At 47.7% G+C, this 26,923-nt stretch overlaps 1 protein-coding gene across 2 annotated transcripts; it reads right to left on the bottom strand.

Annotated features, from left to right (window-relative positions):
- Positions 1-11,199: 11,199 nt before the first annotated feature.
- LOC142471291 (uncharacterized) lies at positions 11,200-25,985 on the bottom strand. 2 transcript variants are annotated; one of them, XM_075578124.1, is made up of 2 exons: positions 25,500-25,985; positions 11,200-13,054 (listed from the first exon to the last, which is right to left on the bottom strand). In XM_075578124.1, exons 1-2 carry the CDS (start codon positions 25,537-25,539, stop codon positions 11,919-11,921), a joined length of 1,176 nt encoding a protein of 391 aa, XP_075434239.1. In that variant the 5' UTR covers positions 25,540-25,985; the 3' UTR covers positions 11,200-11,918. The 2 variants fall into 2 exon arrangements, 1 of the variants encoding a protein (XP_075434239.1); XR_012789387.1 differs by lacking the exon at positions 11,200-13,054 and adding an exon at positions 24,491-24,681.
- Positions 25,986-26,923: the final 938 nt, after the last annotated feature.

The following is a 26,923-nucleotide window of genomic DNA, read 5'->3' on the forward strand; positions in this document are numbered from 1 at the left end:
CTTCGTCCAGATCGCTCCTTTATCTTCTGCCAGTCCGTACGCTTCCAGCAGGAATTCCACCATCTCCAACGCTGTCGACTCTGGATGTTGGTCACTGTGGATGGTTACAATGGTAGAAGCAGGAGGCCTGAGACACTCCATGATACGCTGCCGTTTTACTGTGTCAGTGCACGACCATTCCTCTATGACTTTTAATGCGTTCTCCCTCCAAAGGTCTATCCCTTCCGCCCCCTGAGATATTGGAGGTACTCCCGAGAAGGCTTGGAGTTTCTGGTAGCTTTGAGACTGGGAGGCCATGGTGATGGCTTCTACGAATTGGGGTAGTCACCCCCATTGCGGAACCTTCATTAGTTACCCTCTCTCTGATAGGCCGGGAGTTCGCCTCGCGGGTCTGGTGGAGAGGGCGGACTGTCAGCCCAACTAGTGGCTCCCGTGAGAGCGCTTGGGGTAAAGGAGACTTTGGGTGGGGGACGGTCAACCCGGTTTGGGGTACTTGACACTGGTGCAGTTGGCGTCCAAGTACTGGTGGACGGTTCATCTGGAGCCTGAGGAGGGGCCCTTGGTGAAAACATTTCCCGTATTACTGGTATGTCCGAGTATATAAGGGGGTAGCCTTCTTGCGGGCACTCGGGGGCTACTAAAGTGTTCAGGGCCGTCTCTTGGCATATGTCCCGCCCCACAGTGAATAGTATGGCGCTCCAATAAAAAATAGGGTCGAACACCCTGCCCCGGTACCATACTTTATTTGACCCTATGAGCTCCCTCAGCGAGTCCCGGATGTCAGTCTCTGCTACTAATGCTGGAACGTTCCTACAGCCATGATGTAACTAGGGGGCTCCAGAACGGAGATGGCCCACGCATGGACCTCTTGACGTGAGGGAATCACCATGTTGCTGATCTCTTATGATACTGGTTTGAATAGGGCACCCCAGGTCTGAATCTCAGCAGCGCCTCCAAATGTAATGGGTATTCCACCCCACCCAAGAGCATATGGTATAAGTGTGCGGGGAACCCAATGTTACCAGGTGTGGTGCTTTACCTGTAGGCTCACAGGGGGCCTAAGCCTCTGCCACAGGAAGCCTGGGGCACGTATAATAATAATAGGAGTAACCTTGTACTCGGTGCAGCGCCTCCACCTGCGATGGCTCCCACCAGAGGGGGAAGTGATCCTCGCAGGACAATATATATCACACAACAGCATGTAAAACAACTAATAACTTTACTTGTGAGTATAGGAACGTACTTATGCATATAACATCAACAGGTGTCCCTCCCTAGAGGAGACACTACTACTGCGTCTCGCAGGACGCGCCCCCCCCTTTCACTGGGTGATCCCACCCCGTGTCCAATAATCCCCACACAATGTCCCGCACTCTTACAGAGAGAGGATATGTGTGACTGCGCAGTCACTAGTGAAGCTAATAGGATCGTTGGTGCACTTGTTGATAAGGGTTACCCGTGCTCGGGCCTGCAACGGGACTTCACAAAGGGTCAGACGAGTTCCTGCACGACATCCAGGATCCACCCACGTGGTGATCCGTCAGGGGCGATCCCACCCTGAAGATAGTCCAGCTCTCTTTAATACCGAAGACTTAAGCCCAAGTCTCTCAGCAGGAACCGCAGCGTCCACTGTGTCCCTAACGACCAAATGGCTAATGGGGCAGGGTCCCTAACCTACGGCCTGTCCCTTTAACACTCAGCTACTGGTGACTCAGGGCTTATCTGGGGCCTAGGGGGCTGCTGGCCTAGTGAAGGGAGTCACTGACTCCTGCACCCTACCTCCTTCCCTTAGCTGCTCCGGTCACCAACTGCCTAGCGTGCTCCAAGCCCGTGAAATGTATCCAATCTCCCTTGCAGATCCTACAGCCCCATTGGCTACCTGGCGTCACCTGACTCCGCCCCTGTGCACCCTGGGGGCTGACTATTCTTGGGAGCTATTCTCCTTTGCGGGGGCCTCGCGCGCACTTCCTCTGCGCATGCGCCAACCTCTGTAGTGGCCGCCGGCTATTACGACCCGTTGCGCATGCGCAACTACATGGAAGATGACGGCGCCCTGCTCGGGAGCCGCCGGGGACTCGGAGACGCCGAAAGCGCTCCCTGTACTGGCCCCCACCCTCCAGAAGTGCCGGCGGGTCTGTGCGTGACCCTCGGCAGCGGAGGTAAGAGGAGGGGGGGGGGGGGTCGCGGGACAGGGGGACCTGGCTACACAGGCATCACAGCACAAGGCAGAGTAAGGGACGACTTACATACGTATCACAGCCCAAGGCAGAGTAAGGGACGACTTCCACCATTATATTTAATATTTAAGGACTCTATTTCCACAGGCTCAGTACCACAAGATTGGCGTAAAGCAGATGTGGTGCCTATATTTAAAAAGGGAGCTAGATCACAACCAGGGAATTACAGACCTGTAAGCTTGACTTCAATAGTGGTGAAACTACTTGAAGGTTTAATACGGGATAATATTCAGGAATACCTAATGGAAAACAAAATTATTAGTAATAGTCAGCATGGATTTATGAAGGATAGATCATGCCAAACTAACCTTATTTGTTTCTTTGAGGAGGTAAGTAGGAATTTAGACCAGAGTAATGCAGTTAATGTGGTCTACTTAGATTTTGCAAAGGCTTTTGATACAGTTTCATACAAGAGGTTGGTGTACAAAATAAAGAAAATTTGACTCTGTCATAATATATGCACCTGGATTGAAAACTGGTAACTTTTTAAGGTTCGGCTAAATTCGTATGTGGAGTACCTCAGGGATTGGTGCTGGGACCCCTGCTTTTTAACTTGTTTATTAATGATCTTGAGATTGGCATCGAGAGCAAAGTCTCCATCTTTGTGTAAGGAATCGGGGGCCACGTCCCCTGCGACGTGACCCCTCCTTACCCACTACCAGTACTGCATCTGCCGCTGCCCCTGCCCCCCGTCGCTACCCTTGCAGCCGATCGGCACTTACCGCTACTCACGCCGCGGCCGCCATCTTGGATTCTCGCGCCGGTGCTACAGAGCGCGCATCTATTCCTAGCACTTGTAACACGCGCGCCATGCCTGCCTCCGCCCCCTGCTCGCACGGGAGTCATTGCCACTCCCCCTGCACTCTCAGCTGAGCCCTGTTACTCCCAGCCTCTCAGGAGCTGCTTCTCGTCAAGCCCCCTCCGGACTAGTGCATACCGCTTTAAATACCTTGCTGTCACTTCCTCCTTGCTCTGCATAGCTCCTTGCTTACTGTGTAGCCTGGAAACAGTGTCATGCTCCCTTTTGTCTTTTCTCCTGCAGATTTGTACCGGCTTGTCTGACTACCTTCTCTGGCTCCCGACTTCGGCTTACCCATCACGATTCTTACCTCTCAGACCCTCGGACACGGAAACGGATTTTACTACGGAACTTTCTATACTGAACTCGGCAAGTACAACGACGATTCTGTATCTTAACCCAGACCTGGCCACGCTACAACCACATCCCGGACCCGCTCCCTCTGCTGTCGGTGTGTATACTCAACATCCCACCTCAGTACAGGGGACTGGCCTGGTCTTCGGGCTTCACAGCGTGACATTATGCAGAGCCCAACAGAAACAGACCTGACTGAGGTGGGCCAACTAATCGGGATACTTGCGCAATACAATCAAACTTTGGGAACTCAGATCATAGGCCTGATTCAACAGTTTTCCCAGATTTCTCTACAGCCTATTCCGCCACCACTCCCAGCCGCGCAGGGTGGCAATCGGCCATCAGAACTCAGGATTCCTACGCCTAAAGCATATGCGGGTGACCCTCTAGCCTGTCGTGGGTTTTTGAACCAATGTGAAATACAGTTTGAGATTTCTCCCAGTCTGTTCCCCACCGGACGCACCAAGGTAGCCTATGTGTACTCTCTTTTAACAGTGGGCGCCGTGGCATGGGCCTCTCCCATCTGGGAGTTGCGTGCAGACCTCACTCAGGATAACCAGCTCTTCCGCCAAGAATTCCAGCAGGTATTGATATTCCCGCCCGCAGAGATACTGCCGCAGCTTCTCTTTTTCAGTTGTCTCAGGGTCGTAGCCAAATACGCATTGGAATTCCGGACCGTCGCAGCGGAGACGCATTGGAACCAAGAAGCCCTTATTGCTATGTTTTGGCAAGGATTAGCCGATTCAGTAAAGAATGAACTTGCAGTCCAGCCCAGGCCCCAGGAATTGGAGGAATTGATCACACAATGTATACGAGTAGATCAGCGCCTTCAACAGCGACGTCATGAACGCCAGCGCCCCAGAATTTTGTCTCCTGATCCTATTCTTCCTACATCCTTCCGTCTATTCGCCCTGCTCCAGAGGCTGTAGAACCCATGCAAATCGCCAGTCAAGAGTTCCGTAATACCGACAGGACTGCCGAAAGGGCTCGCCGCCGGAATGAGGGTCTTTGCTACCACTGTGGATCTCCTGGACACACGGTACGTTTTTGTCCTTTAAGGCCCAAAAAACAATCACGACCAATGTGGCAAGAAGGACTCATTTTGGGGTCAATATCTTCTCACCCTATCTCTGAAGAGGAACTCCCAAAGAGAATTATGCTTCCAGTCTCGAATTTTCTCATAACCACTGCCGCTTTTCTTGATTCAGGATCCGGTGGTAACTTTGTGGATCAAGATTTTGCTACTCGTAACAAGATCCCGCTCATCGCTAAGAAGTCGCCGATTGGCCTCGAGGCTATTGATGGTCGTCCTTTGCAACCTGCCTTCATCACGTTGGAGAGTCTTCCTCTCACCCTTTCTACCGGTACTCATACCGAAATCATATCCTTTGACGTAATGCACTCTCCCGCCGTTCCAGTTATCCTAGGATTACCCTGGCTACTGCAGCACATCCCACGCATTGATTGGAGGGATGGCAAGACAATCCAGTGGGAGCCAGAGTCAAACGCCTCACCATTGCCTCACCATTGCCGGTCATTTCTCCTACCACAGTCCTCGCGGGAGTGGAAACACCCCCGGCTAATGACTCCGCTCTTCCTGAAGTATATGCGGATTTCATCGACGTGTTAAGCAAGACACAATTAGAGGTTCTACCTTCTCACAGAGCTTATGATTGTCCCATTGATCTGGTTCCCAGCGCTATTCTTCCTAAGGCCTCGTCCATGGATAGTGCTTGCGGGCGAAGGCGCGCTGAGGTGCACTTCCGCTCGGCACTGAGCCCCTACAGCCACAATGAGAGCGGCTTTAGTAGGGGCTCACCTACGCTTCCGCAAGCACGCGGAAGCGTAGGTCTTAGGAAAATTTTCAATCTTTGCGCTTGCCGGAGCGCAGGGCCGGTCACATGAGCGGTTCGCCCAATGAGGGCGAACCAGCTCCGTGACGTCACTGGCACGCCCGCCGACACGCCCCCGAATGACTCACTGTCTAAGGCCAGGGAAAGAAACAACTTTACCTCAGCCTCAGCGCGCCTGCGTCCGCAAGCAGTATTCATGGACACAGCCTAAGTGTAAGTCCTACCCCTTGTCTCTCCCTGAAACTGAAGCCATGGCAGCATACATCAAAGAAAGCCTTGAAAAAGGATTCATTCGTAATTCTTTGTCCCCCGCTGGTGCCGGTTTCTTTTTTGTCAAGAAGAAAGACGGATCCCTGAGACCATGCATTGATTACCGAGGACTTAATCTCATCACAGTCAAGAATAGGTACCCCCTTCCGCTGATCTTCAAACTTTTTGATAGGCTTCAAGGGGTAAAAAAAAATTCTAAGCTAGACCTACGAGGAGCCTACAATCTTGTTCGCATCCGAGAAGGCGATGAATGGAAGACTGCCTTCAATACCAGAAGCGGCCATTACGAGTATCTTGTAATGCCTTTTTGGCTTATGCAATGCTCCTGCTGTTTTTCAGGATTTTATGAATGATGTCTTCCGTGATGTCCTCAACTCTTTCATAATCGTCTATCTGGACGATATCCTCATTTTTTCTAAAAATCTTCAAGATCATGTCCAGCATACCAGGCTTGTTCTCGCTCGCCTTCGTGTCAATAATCTCTATGCTAAACTCGAGAAATGTCTTTTTCATCAAGCCTCTACTGCCTTCTTAGGCTATATAATTTCAGATAAAGAATTTTCTATGGACCCTGAAAAACTTAAGGCTGTTTTGGATTGGCCTCAGCCAAACTCTCTCAAAGCCATCCAGCATTTTTTTGGGCTTCTCCAATTATTATAGGAAATTCATCCGAAATTTCTCTACCACTGTGGCTCCCATTACTGCCCTTACCAATAAGGGAGCTGACCCGTCTGTATGGCCTCCGCAGGCCGTCTCGTCCTTTGAAACCCTGAAACAAGCTTTTGTCTCTGCACCCATTCTGCGACATCCCGATGTTAGTCTTCCTTTTACTTTAGAAGTTGATGCGTCTGATTGTGGTGCAGACGCCATCCTGTCCCAGAGACTCTTCCCTCAAGATAAGTTACATCCATGCGGTTTTTTTTCAAAGAAGTTCTCTCCCGCTGAAAGGAACTATGATGTTGGCAATACAGAACTCTTGGCTATCAAGATGGCCTTACAGGAATGGCGACATCTCCTGGAAAGTTCCCGCGAACCTATTTCTATATTGACCAATCATAAAAATCTTCTTTATATCGAAAATGCACGTAGTCTGGGGTCTTGTCAAACCCATTGGGCACTATTTTTCTCAAGATTTAATTATACTCTGTTTCATATTCCCGGTTCTAAGAACACAAAAGCTGATGCCTTGTCCAGACAATTTTCTCCTGAGGAAAAATCTGAAGAAAACCCTGAAACTATCGTACCTTCTAAGTTTATAATTTCCGCCAACACATTTGATATTCTCGAAAAAATCGTTGAAGCTCAAAGACAAATTCCGAGTGGTCTAGAGGTACCGGAAGGAGCTCTTTATGCCGCACCTAGGTTTCATCAAAAGATACTAGAATGGGGCCACTCCGTCCGTTCAGCCAGCCATCCCGGCTTCAACAGAACTTTGGATCTTATCAAGCGTACTTTTTGGTGGCCCAATATGGCAAAGACTGTTCATGAATTTACCAGGGCTTGTCCAGTATGCGCACAAAACAAGACTCTTCATCAAAGACACTCAGGCTTGCTCATGCCCTTGACAGTACCTGAACGTCCATGGTCACATATTTCAATGGATTTCATCGTGGATTTACCACCCTCCAGAGGTATGAATACCATTTTGGTCATCTTTGACTGTTTTTCAAAACAAGCCCACTTTGTTCCACTCAAAGGACTTCCCTCCTCGCCCACCCTAGTTGATATCTTCACCAAAGAAGTGTTTCGCATCCATGGGATACCTACATCCATAGTCTCGGACCAAGGCACTCAATTTATTTCGACATTTTGGCGTGCTTTCTCCAAGAGGCTTGGCATGGTGCTATCCTTCTCGTCAGGCTATCACCCCCAGACAAATGGACAAACTAAGAGACTGAATCAAACCCTGAAATAATACCTACGGTGTTTTATTTCCGATTCCCAGGTTAATTGGGTTGACCTGCTACCTTGGGCAGAATTTGCAACCAATTCACTTTGTAATGAATCCACGCACGAAACCCCGTTCATCGTGAATTATGGTTTTCACCTAAGTCGACTGCAATTCTCAAATGTTCCGGTAGCAGTGCCGGTGGCTGACGAACGGGTAACTACTCTTCAGGAGTCATGGATCAAGATCTAGTCCGCGCTTCTTAGCGCAGCTCAGAGATTCAAGTCTCAGGCAGACCACAGTCATCAACAGGCCCCTAATTACAAGCCAGGGGACCGAGTTTGGCTTTCATCTAAAAACATCAAGTTGAAGTGTCCGACCCCGAAATTGGCACCCCGATTTTTAGGGCCTTTTCTGATTCAGGAACAAATCAATCCTGTGGCGTTTCACCTGCAACTCCCGTCTTCCATGAGGATTCCAAACTAATTCCACGTTTCCTTGCTTAAGCCATTTGTCCAGAGTAAACAGTTCCCTGCTAAACCCATAAACCCAAACCAGTCACAGTCCAACGACACCCTGAATTCGAAATCCAGACAATCATGGATTCTCGTGTATCCAGAGGAAATATACAATTCCTTGTTCACTGGAAGAGTTATGGCCCTGAAGAATGCTCTTGGGTACCAAAGGAAGACATCCATACCCCAGCTCTCTTGGATCGCTTCCATAAGAAGTCCACACAGAAGCCTTGGATGGATCGTCCTGAGGTCGATCCTGAAGGGGGGGTACTGTAAGGAATCGTCCCCTGCGACGTGACCCCTCCTTACCCACTACCAGTACTGCAGCTACCACTGCCCCTTCCTCCCGTCGCTACCCTTGCCGCCGCACGGCACTTAACGCTACTCATGCCATGGCCGCCTTCTTGGATTCTCGCGCCAGTGTTACAGAGCGCGCATCTATCCCTGGCACTTGTAACACGCGCGCCGTGCCTGCCTCCACCCCCTGCTCGCACGGGAGTCATTGCCACTCCCCCTGCACTCTCAGCTGAGCCCTGTTACTCCCAGCCTCTCAGGAGCTGCTTCTCGTCAAGCCCCCTCCGGACTGGTGGATACCGCTTTAAATACCCTGCTGTCACTTCCTCCTTGCTCTGCATAGCTCCTTGCTTACTGTGTAGCCTGGAAACTTTGTCGTGCTCCCTTTTGTCTTTTCTCCTGCAGATTTGTACCGGCTTGTCTGACTACCTTCTCTGGCTCCCGACTTCGGCTTACCCATCACGATTCTTATCTCTCAGACCCTCGGACATGGATTTTACTACGGAACCTTCTATACTCCTGAACTCGGCAAGTACAACGAATATTCTGTATCTTAACCCAGGCCTGGCGACGCTACAACCACATCCAGGACCCGCTCCCTCTGCTGTCGGTGTGTATACTCAACATCCCACCTCAGTAGAGGGGACTGACCTGGTCTGCGGGCTGCACAGCGTGACACTTTGCTGATGATACTAAATTATGTAAGGTAATAGAATCAGAGCAGGATGTAATTTCTCTTCAGAAGGACTTGAAGAGACTGGAAACGTGGGCAGGTAAATGGCAGATGAGGTTTAAGAACACACCAAGTGGCCAAGCGAGGTCACTGAAAGTCCCTCATAATTGCACTCATTCCTAAGTCCAAAACATTTATCAAAAAGTTCCAATAAATTAACTGGTACCAATAGTGTTATAATAGTATATAGACCAATATGAAATAGTAGCCACTAGAGCTAATCTAAAGCTAAACAGACAATCATAACAATTTTAATACAAAATAAAACACGGCGAAATGCATAAAATTACAACTAAAGTACACAAAAAGACTTAAAAGGTCCCCTGATGGGCGCACAAGGAGCAGTAGGTTAATATTCAAAGGTTAATAGGACCTATATTAGTATCCACGTAAAATATATGTAAATGGACAAGGGTCCAATTATTATTAACCTGACTGTGTAGCTATACCTTACTAATGTGCAGAAAACACACTGAGCGTAATAGGGAAATCCCTGTTATAAGGAAAGCTAGACACACTGAGTATATAACTCTGCTAGAACATAACTGTAGTGCAAAATACTATAATAGTAATTATCCCTCTGAGTGAGAACCAGCAGAATGTCACTATGACTGGTATCGCTAATTGGTAAGTATACACTTATAAATAGGTGTACAGAGGTAATGCAGCATAAACAAGAACAAACAGGAAGAATACGATCTGGTATATGTTGCTGCAACAGTAGCTGAGTGGTTAGAGCCCAGTATGTATAGCCATGTGTGTAGCTTTCTGAAAAATCTCCCAATCGTGGGAACTGCAAACACGCTCCGTCGCCGCCCACGTGACCGTCAACGTGATGACGTCACTATACGTACCAATTAGCGATACCAGACATAGTGACATTCTGCTGGTTCTCACTCAGAGGGATAATTACTATTATAGTATTTTGCACTACAGTTATGTTCCAGCAGAGTTATATACTCAGTGTGTCTAGCTTTCCTTATAACAGGGATTTCCCTATTACGCTCAGTATATTTTCTGCACATTAGTAAGGTATAGCTACACAGTCAGGTTAATAATAATTGGACCCTTGTCCATTTACATATATTTTACGAGGATACTAATAAAGGTCCTATTAACCTTTGAATATTACCCTACTGCTCCTTGTGCGCCCATCAGAGGACCTTTTAAGTCTTTTTGTGTACTTTAGTTGTAATTTTATGCATTTCGCCGTGTTTTATTTTGTATTAAAGTTGTCATGATTGTCTGTTTAGCTTTAGATTAGCTCTACTATTTCCTATTGGTCTATATACTATTATAACACTATTGGTACCAGTTAATTTACTGGAACTTTTTGATAAATGTTTTGGACTTAGGAATTAGTGCAATTATGAGGGACTTTCACTGACCTCGCTTGGCCACTTGGTGTGTTCTTGTATATTAGCTTCCTTCTGCACCACCTTTATTCTCATTGTGTATGGTGAGCAAGGTGCCTCCTTGTATTTTGTTGTTCAGATGAGGTATAATACCGATAAATGTAAGGTTATGCAAGAATAAAAAGGCGAACTACAAATTAAATGGGGATAAATTGGGGGAATCCTTGATGGAGAAGGATTTAGGAGTGCTTGTAGACAGCAGGCTTAGCAATAGTGCCCAAAGTCATGCAGTAGCTGCAAAGGCAAACAAGATCTTATCTTGCATTAAACGGGAAATGGATGGAAGGGAAGTAAACATAATTATGCCCCTTTACAAAGTATTAGTTAGACCACACCTTGAATATGGAGTACAATTTTGGGCACCAATCCTAAGAAAAGACATTATGGAACTAGAAAGAGTGCAGAGAAGAGCCACCAAATTAATAAAGGGGATGGATAATCTAACTTATGAGGAGAGACTAGCTAAATTAGATTTATTTACATAAGAAAAGGGGTGTCTAAGAGGGAATATGATAACTATATACAAATATATTCGGGACAATACAAGGAGCTTTCAAAAGAACTATTCATCCCACGGGCAGTACAAAGGACTCGAGGCCATCCCTTAAGGTTGGAGGAAAGGAGATTTCACCAGTAACAAAGGAAAGGGTTCTTTACAGTAAGGGCAGTTAAAATGTGGAATTCATTACCCATAGAGACTGTGATGGCAGATACAATAGATTTGTTCAAAAAAAGGTTGGACATTTTTTTAGATAGGAAAGGTATACAGGGATATACCAAATAAGTATAGATGGGAAGGATGTTGATCCAGGGATTAATCCGATTGCCAATTCTTGGAGCCAGGAAGGAATTTATTATTCCCCTTATGAGATATCATTGGATGATGTGACTCTGTGTTTTTTTGTTTGCCGCCCTCTGGATCAACAAGTAAGTATATATATATGATAAAGTATCTGCTGTGAAATTTAGCATAGGTTGAACTTGATGGGTGTACGTCTTTTATCAACCTCATCAACTATGTAACTATGTATGCCTAACCTTTATCAGTTATATTTTTCAGCTATGGGAGAATGCAAAGACTAACTTGCAAGTAGAGTGAGGGACCTTTATGGACTACCTGCATGATTCAATTTCCTGTCCTACTAGACTGAAGGGGGAGTTAACCAAAGAGTGCCCACTGCCATGGTTCCAGGAAAATAAAATTACGGTAAGCTGTATACATTTTCTCCTTTTTCTCCTGTGTGAACTCGCTGATGTACAACCAGACACGACTTATTGGCAAAACATTTCCCGCATTCAGAACACACGAATGTATTTATTTATAAAATGTTTTACAAGGACGTAATACATTGAGAGTTACCTCACGTTTTCAAGTATATCCTGGGCATAGAGTTATGATGACAAATAATACATGGTTACAAATACATAGTTACATAAGTGAACAGGGTATACATTATATACAAGACATTGCATGCACAGTTAGAGATAATATATATTATAGGCGGTCGTCACAGTTACAGACCAGATTAAAATGTGAGACAGCTTTAGTTTTGAAAGATCTTAGACTGGTGGTGGCTGTGAGAGTTTCTGATAGATTGTTACGGTGGTCTTGTTTTCTCTTGTGTGAAGTCTCTGATGTTTAACAAAAGTAGAGCTATCTGTAAAACATTTCCCACATTCAGAACATTCAAATGGTCTTTCTCCTGTGTGTATTCTCTGATGATTAACAAGAGTAGAGTTAAGGGAAAAACATTTCCCACATTCAGAACATACAAATGGTCTTTCTCCTGAGTGAACTCTCTGATGATTAACAAGAGTACAGTTAAGGGAAAAACATTTCCCACATTCAGAACATACAAATGGTCTTTCTCCTGTGTGAGTTCTCTGATGTGTAACGAGACCTACATTCTGGATAAAACATTTCCCACATTCAGAGCATACAAATGGTCTTTCTCCTGTGTGAATTCTCTGATGTTTAACAAGAGTAGAGTTATGGGGAAAACATTTCCCACATTCAGAACATACAAATGGTCTTTCTCCTGTGTGAGTTCTCTGATGTGAAACGAGATCTAAATTCTGGGTAAAACATTTGCCACATTCAGAGCATACAAATGGTCTTTCTCCTGTGTGAAGTCTCTGATGTTTAACAAGAGCAGAGTCCACGGTAAAACATCTTCCACATTCAGAACATACAAATGGTCTTTCTCCTGTGTGAATTCTCTGATGTCTAACAAGAGTACATTTCTGGGAAAAACATTTCCCACATTCAGAGCATACAAATGGTCTTTCTCCTGTGTGTATTCTCTGATGTGTAATGAGAGTAGCGTTATAGGGAAAACATTTCCCACATTCAGAACATACAAATGGTTTTTCTTTTACTGACAATTTCTTGTGAACGTTCCCTGCATTCATGTTTCCTTTGTTACACGTTGTAAAAGGAGAAGGTGCATATTCTGTCCCTGTATGTTCTCTGGTTGTATAAATGTGGGAGTCTGGGAGATTTCCTTCTTCCTGTGAGGTTGATTCCTTAGCGATAATGCTCATAGTTTCTCTCAGACTCTGGTTTGGTATATCTTGACTAATGTGATTTGCTCTGTGATACATTTGGGTAACACTGGTATCTTCCATTACACAATCTGGCGAACAGAGCAAATTATGATATCCTTCAGGGGAATTCCTGCTCATCAATCCATCAGCTGGGTAAAAACATTTGAGTAAAGAAATGCATTAACATCGAACACAAAAAATGATTTTCAAACGTCAGATTTAATTTAAGAATGTAAAGATACAGGATACACATGGTAAGATGTGTAACAAATCGGGTATTCAGTAAATGTTTCCAATTAGCAGTGCAGAAAAGCATTCAAAATTGCAACAAACTTAATTTGTGAGGATATTGCCTACCAGCGATATATATAATATTTTTTTTAATATAAAATCAGGAAGCGTGTGTACCACATACATTTCCACTTTATTATGGGAATGGTAAAGTTACAAATGGATATTAGAAATTATTAATAGATATACTGTACTAATTTGTGATCAAATTTCCTTTTTTATGAAATATGTTATATAATGATTGTTCCTAGAGCACCCACCACTAAAGTGTTTATTACTCACCAGTGCTGATATCTGTAGGACTTTCCTTCTCCTTATACTGTGGGTGACCCCTTATATATGGCTCTTCTCCACGCTCAATCATTGATACAATCTCAGGTGTCACATTTACACATCCTGTACTGTATATGTCAGGGGAGACACGTTTATATTTAAAGTGTTTCCACCATAGAAAATTCTTATTCCCTTTAGCTGCTGTATTGCTATGTCACGTGTATTACTGCTGTGCAGTGCTATGTACACGGATGGTGCTATATAAAGATATACATTCAGTTCCTGTAGTTTTAGAAGTCAAATTACTTTTTTATATTTATGATCTTATCTGCCATAATTAGGGTAATATTTTCTTACCTAGAAACAAGAGAGTATAGAAAAAGGCTCTAGATGGTGCTTTATCCTTTCCCAATCAGTTGTGAGTACTCGGGGGTCACGGCGGTCGCAGAGTGACCTCCCCTCACCTCTTTCGGCTCCTGCCCGGCCTCCATGATTGGGGGGCTCCCCCGTCCTCTCCGTCGGGCGGCCACTGCTCCGCGTGCGGCTGGTGCTCGGGTGGCTGCCATTGCCCCTGCGCGCACATCCCCTCCCGTTACAGAGCGCGTGCCGACCCAAGATAATTTATTCACTGCTCTTGCAGTGAAGCTAGCCCCCCCCCGCCCATGCGCTGGTCACCATTTAACCCTAAAGCTTACCACCTGGCTGCCTTTCATGGGAACCAATACTGGACAGCTCCTCGGGCTCCTCCAGGCCTGCCTCCGCTTCCCATTGGTCAGCCACAGTATATAGTACCTGTCCTACCTCTCTCACATCGCTCGACAAAGTATCTCTTGTGGATATCTATTCTGGCTCTCTTAATTGTCTTGTTGTTCAGGTTACGACTCAGCTTGGCGGACTACTCCCTTTGGCTCTCGACCCCGGCTCCCCCTTGACAACCCAGCTTCTCACGCCCCTGGACCTCAGATTGGACCCTGACTTCCGGACCTCTCCCATCCCTGACCTTGGCTAACGGCAACTACTACTTCTCTACTCCCGGTACCGGCAAGTATTGCTACAGCTATTACCACCTGGTCAGGTAACCCCAAAACACCACACTCCGGACACGCTCCTCCTGCTGCGGGTGCGTGCATATATATGTCCCCACCTCAGTATAAGGGACGGGTCTGGTCTGCGGGCAGCACCGACGTAACATTATGTCGAGCCCACAAGACGCAGATCAGACTGAACGTGGTAGCATGTTATCGGCCATGTACCAGCAAATCCAGGTCATGACCGATCAGCTGGTTCATCTTACCTGACAGATAGAAGTTCTCTCCTTACAGACACTCTCTGTGGTTCCTCCCCCGGCACCCGTGGAACCAGTGGGTGCCGCGACACCGGGCCCCAAGATCCCGGCACCCAAGCCGTACGATGGGGACCCGCACGCCTGCCACGAATTTCTCAATGTAAGATCCATTTTGAGATGGCTCCGCAGCAGTATTCCACCGGACGTAAGAAGGTGGCGTACGTCTACAGCCTACTCACGGGAAATGCCCTGGCCTGGGCCTCCCCGATATGGGAACTACGCCCCGAAATTATTAGGGATTATACAGCATTTAGACGAGACTTTCGTCAGGTCTTCGATACTCCCGCACGACAGGAGACTGCTTCTGACTCTTTGCTTCAGCTTACACAGGGACGTCGGCCCATGGCCCAGTACGCCTTGGAGTTCAGGACCCTAGCAGCTGAGACTCGGTGGAGTCAGGAGGCTTTAGTCACAGTTTTCTGGCGAGGACTAACAAATTCCGTAAAGGACGAGCTCGCCTCACAACCCAGGCCAGGACTTCTGGAGGAACTGATCTCCCAGGCCATTCGGGTGGACCAACGTCTCCAGGTACGCCGCTCCGAGCGCCAACACTTTTGATTTGTGCCTTTTCATGCCCCCCCCAGGTTCTCTTCACCCACGAGACCTGCCATCTCTCCGCTGCCCGCTCTGGAGGCCCCCGGAACCGATGCAACTCGAGTTCAACGCACTCGGGCTCCTATTCAACAATTTTGCAGATTCGGTGGACGATGCTTTTACTGCGGATCCTCTGAGCATCTGATTCGCGAATGTCCTAAGTGTCCGGAGAACGACCAAGCCCAGTGAGTATGAAGGGGCACTCCCTGGGTGCTAATTCTCCCTGCCCCCTGTCCAAGAAGGAACTTCCTAAAAAGTTTACTATTCCCGTTTCCCTCTCTGGTCCTACCTTTCAGACTTCCACCATGGCATTCATCGATTCCGGCGCAGGAGGAAACTTCGTGGACTAGGAATTCTCGGAATTGAACCAGATTCCACTCATTGAGAAGAAAACTCCCATTGCCTTGGTAGGGATTGACGGCCGCCCTCTCAACCCGGCTTTCATCTCCTTGGAGACCAGTCCCCTCACCCTTTCTTCTCATTCCTCAATAATAATAATAATAATTATTATTATTAATAATTATTATTCCCATAAGGAGACCCTGGCTTTGGATGTTATCCATGCTCCTCGAACACCTGTCACCCTTGGCTTACCGTGGCTGCAGAAGCACAATCCGAACATCAATTGGACATCTCCAGATCCCATTGTCCGGAGGAATTTTTTCCACCAGCTGTACTTCCGCCCCAACTGCTGGTTACCACATCCAACCCTACAGAAGATGTGCCTGCCCCATACGCAGATTTTATGGATGTCTTCAGCAAAACTCAGTCCGAGTTATTACTCCCACACAGAGCTTACAATTGTCCGATAGACTTGGTGCCTGGATACACATTGCCTAAATCCAAGTCCTACCCCCTCTCTCTTCCTGAGACAAAGGCCGTGGACGAATATATTCGCGAGAACTTGAAGCGGAGCTTTATACGGCATTCCAATTCACCCGCGTGGGCCGGATTATTTTTTGTTAAGAAAAAAGATGGTACTCTCAGACAGTGTATAGACTACCGGGGCCTGAATCGCATTACAGTGAAGAACCGTTACCCTCTCCTACTCATCTCTGAACTCTTCGACAGACTTCAAGGTGCTATCCTCTTTACTAAGCTAGACCTTCGCGGGGCATATAATCTCATTCGCATCCGTGAAGGCGATGAATGGAAGACCGCCTTCAACAGCCGTAGCGGCCACTACGAATATCTTGTGATGCCCTTCGATTTATGCAACGCCCCTGCGGTCTTCCAGGACTTTATCAATGATATTTTTCGGGATGTCCTTAACCTTTTCGTAATTGTTTATCTGGACGACATTCTTATTTTTTCAAAAAAATCTACAGAATCATATTACCCATACGAAGTTCGTGCTCTCCCGCCTCTCAGAGAATCGGTTGTTTGCCAATTTGGAGAAATGTCTTTTTCACCAGGCCTCCACCTCCTTTCTTGGGTATATTATTTCCAACAGGGGATTTGCCATGGACCCAGAGAAACTTAAAGCTGTAGCGGACTGGCCGCAACTCGATTCCCTCAAGTCTATTCAGCGCTTTCTGGGGTTTTCCAATTATTACTGGAAATTTATTCGCAATTTTTCCTCCATCGCCCCGATCACGGCTCTGACCCGAAAAGGAGCGGATCCTGCAATTTGGTCACGGCTTTCGAAACTTTGAAGCAAGCATTTGTCTTAGCTCCCTTCCTCCGTCACCTGGACACCAATTTTCCATTTACCCTGGAGGTAGACCCTTCGGACTGCGGGGCCGGCGCGGTTCTATCCCAGAGATTTTCTCCCCAGGATAAACTCCACCCCTGTGGTTTTTTCTCTAAGAAGTTTTCTCCAGCTGAGAGGAACTATGACATGGGCAATAGGGAACTTTTGGCCGTCAAGTTGGCTCTACAGGAATGGAGGAATCTTCTAGAGCAGCGTTTCCCAAATGGTGGGTCGTGACCCGGCACTGGGCCACGGCACCAAAATTGCCGGGTCGCAGCAAGGCTGGCCGCACGGTGTCTCCCGTCCCCCCCGCTCAAGTTAAATAAAATGGCGGCGATTCCCCCCGCGGTCCCGCGCGCTTGCGCAGGGCCCGCTCCCTTCCTCCCCCCCGCTCCCAACGTGGGACGGAGGAGGAAGTACCAGCTCCTCTGCGGCCCGCACGTTACGTGGGAAGGAGGGGGAAGTACAAGCTCCTACTGCAGCCCGCTTCCCCCGGCGGCCAGCTTCCCGAGCTCACCTCCCGTGGCACCCCCTCCCGAGCCCACCTCCCGTGCCCCCAAGCCCACCTCCCGTCCCGGGCAGCAGGGGCTATCGGGGGCAACAGGGGAAAGCATCCGGCGGCAAGGTAAGTCACCCCACCAAGTCACTGCCTCCCACTCAAGTGTCACTGGCCCCCCTCCCACCCACCCAAGTGTCCCTGGCCCCCCTCCCACCCACCCAAGTGTCCCTGGCCCCCCCTCCCACCCAACCAAGTGTCCCTGGCCCCCTCTCCCACCCACCCAAGTTTCCCTGGCCCCCTCTCCCACCCACCCAAGTTTCCCTGGCCCCCTCTCCCACCCACCCAAGTTTCCCTGGCCCCCAAACCTCCCCACCACTCAAGTGTCCCTGGACCCCAAACCTCCCCCCAACTCAAGTGTCCCTGGCCCCCAAACCCCCCCCCCCACTCAAGTGTCCCTGGCCCCCAAACCTCCCCCCCACTCAAGTGTCCCTGGCCCCCAAACCTCCCCCCCACTCAAGTGTCCCTGCCCCCCCTCCAGTCACTCACATCCGTTGTTGCCTGTAATTCACTGTTTGTGTCTGTGTGCGTATAGGGGAGAGCGAGTGTGTGTGTCTGTGTATCAGAGTGTGTGTGTATCAGTGGCTGTGTGTGTGTGTGTGTGTATCTGTATCAGTGTGTGTGTGTCAGTGTGTGTGTATCAGTATCAGTGTATGTGTGTGTCAGTGTGTGTGTGTATCAGTATCAGTGTATGTGTGTGTGTATCAGTGTCTGTGTGTTTGTGTGTGTGTGTAGCAGTTTCTCTGTGTGTGTATCAGTGTGTGTATCAGTGTGTGCATCAGTGTGTGTGTGTGTATCAGTGTGTATGTGTGTATCAGTGTGTGTGTGTATCAGTGTGTGTGTGTATATCAGTGTGTGTGTGTATCAGTGTGTGTGTGTATCAGTGTGTGTATTAGTGTGAGTGTGTGTAGCAGTGTCTCTGTGTGGCTGCGTCTGTGTGTCAGTGGCTGCGTGTGTGTGCCAGTGGCTGCTTGTGTGTGTCAGTGGCTGCGTGTGTGTGTATCAGTGGCTGCGTGTGTGTGTCAGTGGCTGCGTGTGTCAGTGGCTGCATGTGTCAGTGGCTGCGTGTCTGTCAGTGGCTGTGTGTGTGTGTGTATCAGTGGCTGTGTGTGTGTGTATCAGTGGCTGTGTGTGTGCCTGTGCAGGCCCTATAGGCCAGTATAGGCGATAACATTTTTAGTGGGTCACGAAGGAGAAGTTCAAAAATAACCGGGTCACGGAAAAAAAAAGTTTGCGAAACCCTGCTCTAGAGGGGTCAAACGAGCCCTTTAAGATTCTCACGGATCATAAAACCTTTTGTATATCGAGAGTGCCCACCGCTTATGCTCCCGCCAAGCCCGCTGGTAATTATTTTTCTCTAGGTTTAATTTAATTTTGTTCTACATTCCCGGTACCGAGAACGTCAAGGCGAATGCCCTCTCTAGACAGTATTTTTCAGAACAAAGACCAGAAAAGACTACCGAGTCCATCCTTCCCAAGCAAACGATCCTTGCGGTCGCTGCGTTCAAAAATCTTGAAAAGATAAGCAAGTCTCAAGAACACCTGCCTAGAGATCTCGAGGTACCGAAGGACACTTTGTACATAGAGCCCAAGTTTATTCCTGAGATTCTGGATTGGGGGCCCACCTCCCGTTCGGCAGGACATCCGGGATTCAAAAAGACATTGGACTTCATCCGTCGCACCTTCTGGTGGCCCAATATGGCCAAATCCATCCTTGAATTCACTCGGGCCTGTCCGGTATGTGCACGCAATAAGACACCTCGTCAAAAACCCCAGGGTCTTATTATGCCTTTAGCCATCCCGAAGCGCTCCTGGTCTCACATATCCATGGACTTTATTGTTGAATTGCCTTGGTCGAATGGCATAAACACCATTCTAGTAGTGGTGGATCGGTTTTCCAAGATGGCACATTTCCTTCCTCTCAAAGGATTACCCTCCTCACCCGCCCTAGTCGATATTTTTCCAGGGAAATTTTCCAGATCCATGGTTTTCCCACATCCATCGTATCAGACAGAGGTTCTCAATTTGTTTCCAGATTCTGGAAGACCTTCACCAAGAGACTGGGCATTTCTTCTTCTTCTTCTGGAAATCAGTATACAGAAGAAAAGGAACCTAATATATTAGAACTCAGTCAAACTAAATGTATAATGATATTGTTAACATACTTTATTGGCAAACAATGAATAAAAAAATGGGCTTTAAAATAAAAATGTGTCAAACAGCACGTGACTGTGATCATTTGTAACTTAACTAAAGGTAGTTAAGTAGTGTGTAGATATGGAGATAAGTCCGTGATGTAACCACCACACATATGATGTCATATGTGTGGTGGTTACATCACAGACTTATCTCCATATCCTTAGGAGGCTATATACATAGCATCAGATCCTAAATATCTATCAAGGATCTCCATATGTACACACTACTTAACTACCTTTAGTTAAGTTACAAATGATCACAGTCACGTGCTGTTTGACACATTTTTATTTGAAAGCCCATTTTTTTATTCATGGTTTGCCAATAAAGTATTTTAACAATATCATTATACATTTAGTTTGACTGAGTGCTAATATATTAGGTTCCTTTTCTTCTGTATACTCTAAACCCTTTACCTAGTAAGCACCTCAACGTGGTTCACATTGTGGCGGTGCGGGAGTTTCCTTTGTGTGTAGCTCTTCTGGAAATCACCCTCAATCTAAAGGGCAGACCGAGAGGGTTAATCAATCCCTCGAGAAATATTTAAGGTGCTTCGTCTCTAACTCCCAGGATGACTGGTCGGAATTACTTCCCTGGGCTGAGTATGCCTTTAATTCCTCCAGGAATGAATCCACTCGTGAGACGCCTTTCTTTATTAATTACGGATTCCACCCGGCTCGCCTGCCTATTTCCAATGCCTCCTCTGGAGTACCAGCCGTAGATGAACACATCTCCCGCCTACAGGACTCTTGGGTTAAAATTCAATCGGCACTTCAAAATGCCTCCCTGACTTTGAAAATCCAGGCTGACCGTCATCGCCGACCTGCGCCCAGTTACAAGCCAGGGGATAAGGTTTGGTTGTCTACCAAAAATATCCACCTCAAAACCCCTTCCCCAAAATTGGCACCTAGGTTTCTGGGTCCATTTCCTATCATGGAGCAGGCTAACCCTGTGGCTTTCCGCCTTCAACTACTTCCAAGCATGAGAATTCCTAATGTTTTTCATATATCACTTCTCAAACCATTCATCTCTAGTCCTCTCTTGCCGGACCACACTCTTAAACCTGATCCAGTGATCATACAGGGCAACGAAGAGTACGAGGTCCAAGCCATTCTAGATTCCCGTCTCTATAGAGGTAAAGTCCATTTCTTGGTCCATTGGAAGGGCTTCGGACCCGAAGAAAGGTCTTGGGTACCTCTTAATGACATTCACGCACCAGGACTTCTTAAACGCTTTCGAAAAAAGTTTCCATCCAAACCATGGAAGGATCGTCCTGAGGCCGACCCTGAGGCCTTTCATGGGAACCAATCCTGGACAGCTCCTCGGGCTCCTCCAGGCCTGCCTCCGCTTCCCATTGGTCAGCCACAGTATATAGTACCTGTCCTACCTCTCTCACATCGCTCGACATAGTGTCTCTTATGGATGTCTATTCTGGCTCTCTTGATTGTCTTGTTGTTCAGGTTACGACTCAGTTTGGTGGACTACTCCCTTTGGCTCTCGACCCCGGCTCCCCCAAATGACGCAGCTTCTCCCGCTCCTGGACCCCGACCTTCCGGACCTCTCCCATCCCTGACCTTGGATAACGGCAACTACTACTTCTCTACTCCCGGTACCGGCAAGTATTGCTACAGCTATTACCACCTGGCCAGGCAACCCCAAAACACCACACTCCGGACACGTTCCTTCTGCTGCGGGTGCGTGCACATATACGTCCCCGCCTCAGTATAAGGGACAGGTCTGGTCTGCGGGCAGCACCGGCGTAACATCAGTGCTCAGTGAATCAAACCAATGAATGACTATTTGTCCAGTGATCACAATCTAAGTGAATATAAAAGTGTGATATAACAAGTGAACACAATCAGTGAAAAATAGTAATATAAAATATATAATATATAACCATAAAGCAGACCAGCTTCTCTCAACCCTCTAGAGCAGACTGTTTCAAAAGTCTGGATGTATGCAGGATTCCAAATCTCAGGGGAGCGAAGATATCATGCAAAAACAAAATATATACTGCAACACAGTATATACAGTAACTCAGTGTTTCCCAAATGGTGGGTCGCGACCCGGCACTGGGCCACGGCACCAAAATTGCCAGGTCGCAGCAAGGCTGGCCGCACGGTGTCTCCCGTCCCCCCCGCTCAAGTTAAATAAAATGGCGGCGATTCCCCCCGCGGTCCCGAGCGCTTGCGCAGGGCCCGCTCCCTTCCTCCCCCCCGCTCCCAACGTGGGACGGAGGAGGAAGTACCAGCTCCTCTGCGGCCCGCACGTTACGTGGGACGGAGGGGGAAGTACAAGCTCCTACTGCAGCCCGCTTCCCCTGGCGGCCAGCTTCCCGAGCTCACCTCCCGTGGCACCCCCTCCCGAGCCCACCTCCCGTGCCCCCAAGCCCACCTCCCGTCCCGGGCAGCAGGGGATATCGGGGGCAACAGGGGAAAGCATCCGGCGGCAAGGTAAGTCACCCCACCAAGTCACTGCCTCCCACCCAAGTGTCCCTGGCCCCCCTCCCACCCACCCAAGTGTTCCTGGCCCCCCTCCCACCCACCCAAGTGTCCCTGGCCCCCCACCCACCCAAGTGTCCCTGGCCCCCCCTCCCACCCAACCAAGTGTCCCTGGCCCCCTCTCCCACCCACCCAAGTTTCCCTGGCCCCCTCTCCCACCCACCCAAGTTTCCCTGGCCCCCAAACCTCCCCCCCACTCAAGTGTCCCTGGACCTCAAACCTCACCCCCACTCAAGTGTCCCTGGCCCCCAAACCTCCCCCCCACTCAAGTGTCCCTGGCCCCCAAACCTCCCCCCACTCAAGTGTCCCTGGCCCCCAAACCTCCCCCCCACTCAAGTGTCCCTGGCCCCCAAACCTCCCCCCCACTCAAGTGTCCCTGGCCCCCAAACCTACCCCCCACTCAAGTGTCCCTGGCCCCCAAACCTCCCCCCATTCAAGTGTCCCTGGCCCCCAAACCTCCCCCCCACTCAAGTGTCCCTGGCCCCCAAACCTCCCCCCCCACGCAAGTGTCCCTGACCCCAAACCCCCCCCCCCACTCAAGTGTCCCTGGCCCCCAAACCTCCCCCCCACTCAAGTGTCCCTGGCCCCCAAACCTCCCCCCCACTCAAGTGTCCCTGCCCCCCCTCCAGTCACTCACATCCGTTGTTGCCTGTAATTCACTGTTTGTGTCTGTGTGCGTATAGGGGAGAGCGAGTGTGTGTGTGTGTCTGTGTATCAGAGTGTGTGTGTATCAGTGGCTGTGTGTGTGTGTGTGTGTATCTGTATCAGTGTGTGTGTGTCAGTGTGTGTGTGTATCAGTGTATGTGTGTGTCTCAGTATCAGTGTATGTGTGTGTGTATCAGTGTCTGTGTGTTTGTGTGTGTGTGTAGCAGTGTCTCTGTGTGTGTAGCAGTTTCTCTGTGTGTATCAGTGTGTGTATCAGTGTGTGTGTGTGTGTGTGTGTGTGTGTGTGTATCAGTGTGTGTGTGTGTATCAGTGTGTGTATTAGTGTGAGTGTTTGTAGCAGTGTCTCTGTGTGGCTGCGTGTGTGTGCCAGTGGCTGCTTGTGTGTGTCAGTGGCTGCTTGTGTGTGTCAGTGGCTGCATGTGTCAGTGGCTGCGTGTCTGTCAGTGGCTGTGTGTGTGTGTGTGTATCAGTGGCTGTGTGTGTGTGTATCAGTGGCTGTGTGTGCCTGTGCAGGCCCTATAGGCCAGTATAGGCGATAACATTTTTAGTGGGTCACGAAGGAGAAGTTCAAAAATAACCGGGTCACGGAAAAAAAAAGTTTGGGAAACCCTGCAGTAACTAATATGACCAAGAAAAGGGCTCCCAAATTCCTACTCCCCATAGAGCAGATAAAGAGAGCAGTGTGTCAGCCCGTGCTTGTAGTGTCCCTTGATGGCACAAGGAATACAGCACTGCTAGCAGAGATAAATGGTGTATCAGCTAGTGCCCAACTAGCACTGGGTGAGATGGTTAGACAGTCTCAGCATTATCGGAAAGAAAGAGAACAGACCATGGTGCAGGTCAAAAAACAATTTATCGCAATAAAAACACACAATTGGATGCTTACAATAAAGAGAAGGCAGGAATGATAACAGCAAGCAAGGTGTGGGTGAGTAGCGATCTCACCGCTCTGTTGCTCCGTCTAGCACGCCGATACTAGCCTCCGCATCTGTCTGGGGTCCTTTCCGTTATCACGTCACATCCGCATACGTGGGGAACACCTCGGGAATGCCTCCGATTCTCCGCAAGAGAGACGTTGAATGCCTCAAAGCCACACTCTACGCGTTTCGTCGTTGTATGGTAAAGCCGTTTACCAGCGGTGAGATCGCTACTCACCCACACCTTGCTTGCTGTTATCATGCCTTCTTCTCTTTATTGTAAGCCTCCAATTGTGTTTTTATTGCAATAAATTGTTTTTTGACCTGCAGCATGGTCTGTTTTCTTTCTCTCCGAGAATGCCGAGACTGTCTACCCATCTCACCCTGTGCTAGTTGGGCACTGGCTGATACTCCATTTATCTCTGCTACCAGTGCTGTATTCCTTGTGCCATCCAGGGACACTACAAGCACGGGCTGACACACTGCTTTCTTTATCTGCTCTATTATGAGTAGGAATTTGGGAGCCCTTTTCTTTGTCACATTAGTTACTCTGTATATACTGTGTTGCACTATATATTTTCCTTTTGTTTTTGCATGATATCTTCGATCCCCATAGATTTGGAAACATAGAGCCTGGTAATTCTCCATCATCACATCCTTGTAAAGTTCCTTCTGTTCTTCTGTTAAATAATCCCACTCGTCCTTGGAGAAGTAAATTGCAACTTTATCAAACTCAACTGGTTCCTGAAACAGCGAATTCTCCAATTGTTGTTGTTTGTTTGTCAGGAGGAACAAAATCATCAGAGCAGCTGCTGGCATTTCTGAGAGCCTCTTACTGTTCAATAAAGTATTGTATTGGTCCGAATATAGTGCAATGTTTTATTCCAAAAAATGTCCTTCCGAAAACTGTACTCATATTAAATGCGCAGCCCAACACTTTTTATTTTTCATGTAGAACACCTTAAAAACTTTAGGGTCGTATTATGTGCGAGGTCGTACTATATTCGGGCTAATACAGTATGTCTTGTGGCATCACTCAGACTCTGCAATCAGTACACTAGTATATTCCCTGCTACATTACATTATCTGTCCTACTATTAGGGGAGTATCTGCTACAGTATGTTATTAAAAAGTTATAATGTGAAGCTAAAATATAAAGTAGTACTGTATCAACAATAGAATCAGTCTGTATAAAAGCTTATTATTACTACATAATGATCCATTGTAAGTTGTGCATAAAAATATGAAAAAACAGTTTACAGAGAAAAATGAATAGAAAAATAAGATATAAAACGGCACAATTTCTGTGCACTTTTGTCTTCTCGTTTAGCATTTTTGATGCTAATTTGTACATTGCTGATAAAATAATCCTGTTCATTTATGTGAAACGCCCATCATTTTGTACTTGCTGGAAGATTATAGTAGGAAAGTATTGTCAATTATTGGTTACCTAAAAGGCCATTAAAATGGACTGAAATCATTATCCATCAACCTTGCTCAATATAAATACAACATCAAAGTATGAATTGTATAAAGTGATATATATTTAGCTAAATACTCACCATCTGGAGCTGGTTCAGGAGCTGGAAGACAAAGGGACATGTTGTAGAAAGATGATCACAGACTGATAAGAACTGTATCAGCTCCTGCCTTTAATACCATGACCTGCTGTGTCCTGGTCCCTCCTCCACCTCCTCTGTCCAATAGGGAGCTCTGGTGAAGATCCCTGACCAATCAGAACATTGGAATTGGCCACACTTAGCTCTGCCCCCTGACAGCAGCTTCTCAGGGGTTTCCCTCCCAATAGACGTGTTTACCAGGGGCTGCTCAGTTCTTTAGGGCGCTATAAATAAGGTTATTTTTTGCTATTTTGTCACTTTGATAAACTTGTTATATTATACACTGTGATTATTATATTTCCTGTTCTTGATGCCTTAATAGTGTTAGTTGTGTGAGGGAGAGGATAACATTGTGACAATTAATGCTATTCTCACCTAATGATTCAGGACATACAGGATATGTACGGATTATTTGCACAATAACTGTACGCTGAGTGTTACAGCGAGACAAGATGGGGGGGGGGGGGTCATTTGACTCCGGAGACAAGGTAAGAGGGCGGGGGTGAGCAGGGAGGGGGCACAGGGGGCAAGGTTTGCACACCCCTGCCTTAGAGTATCACCCCATAGCTGCCAAAAGGGATAGGTTCCCAGCTGTGTTCCATATGGGGGAGCAGAAGCTATGTTAGGGTGATAGGGTGGGATTCCTCAAACGTGAGGGCACTGTCACAGGAGACCAGGTACTTACACCTTTTATCCTGGGATCATATCATTGAGCAAAATTAAAATGTTAAATAAATTGCGTTTATTTCTTGGAAACAGACATACACACAGTGAATTACAATAATACAGGAGAAAACAACACACTTTCTGGGGTTTGGGGCTGAAAAACTAAACTTCTTTGACTGAAATAAAGTCTTTAACAAGCCCATTGGAAATGGTGCTGAAAGTAGGACTTAGAAAATATTCTGCTCTGCCGTCCTGCAGCCGCTTCCTTGCTAGCTCCGCAAGGCTTCTTTGGGCTTGGAGTCAGAACTTGGATATGTCTTGGGATCCCTTTCCTGGGCTGGCTATTAACTTTTTGTATAACATTTGCAAGGTCAGTCCCACAGCATTACTGCCAACCCACAAGCGTGGGAACTTTACTGCTAGCCATTCACATGTTTGCCAATCTTGCGACGTCTGGCACCTGAGCTTCAACAAAGCAAAGGGGCCTGTGCGAAAATCGCCATCTTACCTACTTGTCATGCAGAGGCCTGGTGCCTCTCAGTCTAGGGAGGTGACTACTGGCTGGAAGAGCCTGTAATCAGCCCAGGACTTGGACACTTAACTCAGCCATCCTGCACTGATGGTTGTTCACACTCCTGACAACAGGTGTCACTTTTATCTATGGACTTAGGGCAGACTTACTGGCACCACACCCAGGTGGC

The sequence above is a fragment of the Ascaphus truei genome, chromosome 20 (genome assembly GCF_040206685.1).
Source record: "Ascaphus truei isolate aAscTru1 chromosome 20, aAscTru1.hap1, whole genome shotgun sequence".
Classification (NCBI taxonomy): Eukaryota; Metazoa; Chordata; class Amphibia; order Anura; family Ascaphidae; genus Ascaphus; species Ascaphus truei.

Coding starts and splice junctions, on each gene's coding strand:
- LOC142471291 (XM_075578124.1), bottom strand. CDS start 25,539: ATGTCCCTTTGTCTTCCAGCTCCTGAACCAGCTCCAGATG. Junction 13,055..25,499: donor TCCTGAACCAGCTCCAGATG/GTGAGTATTTAG, acceptor GTTTTTACCCAG/CTGATGGATTGATGAGCAGG.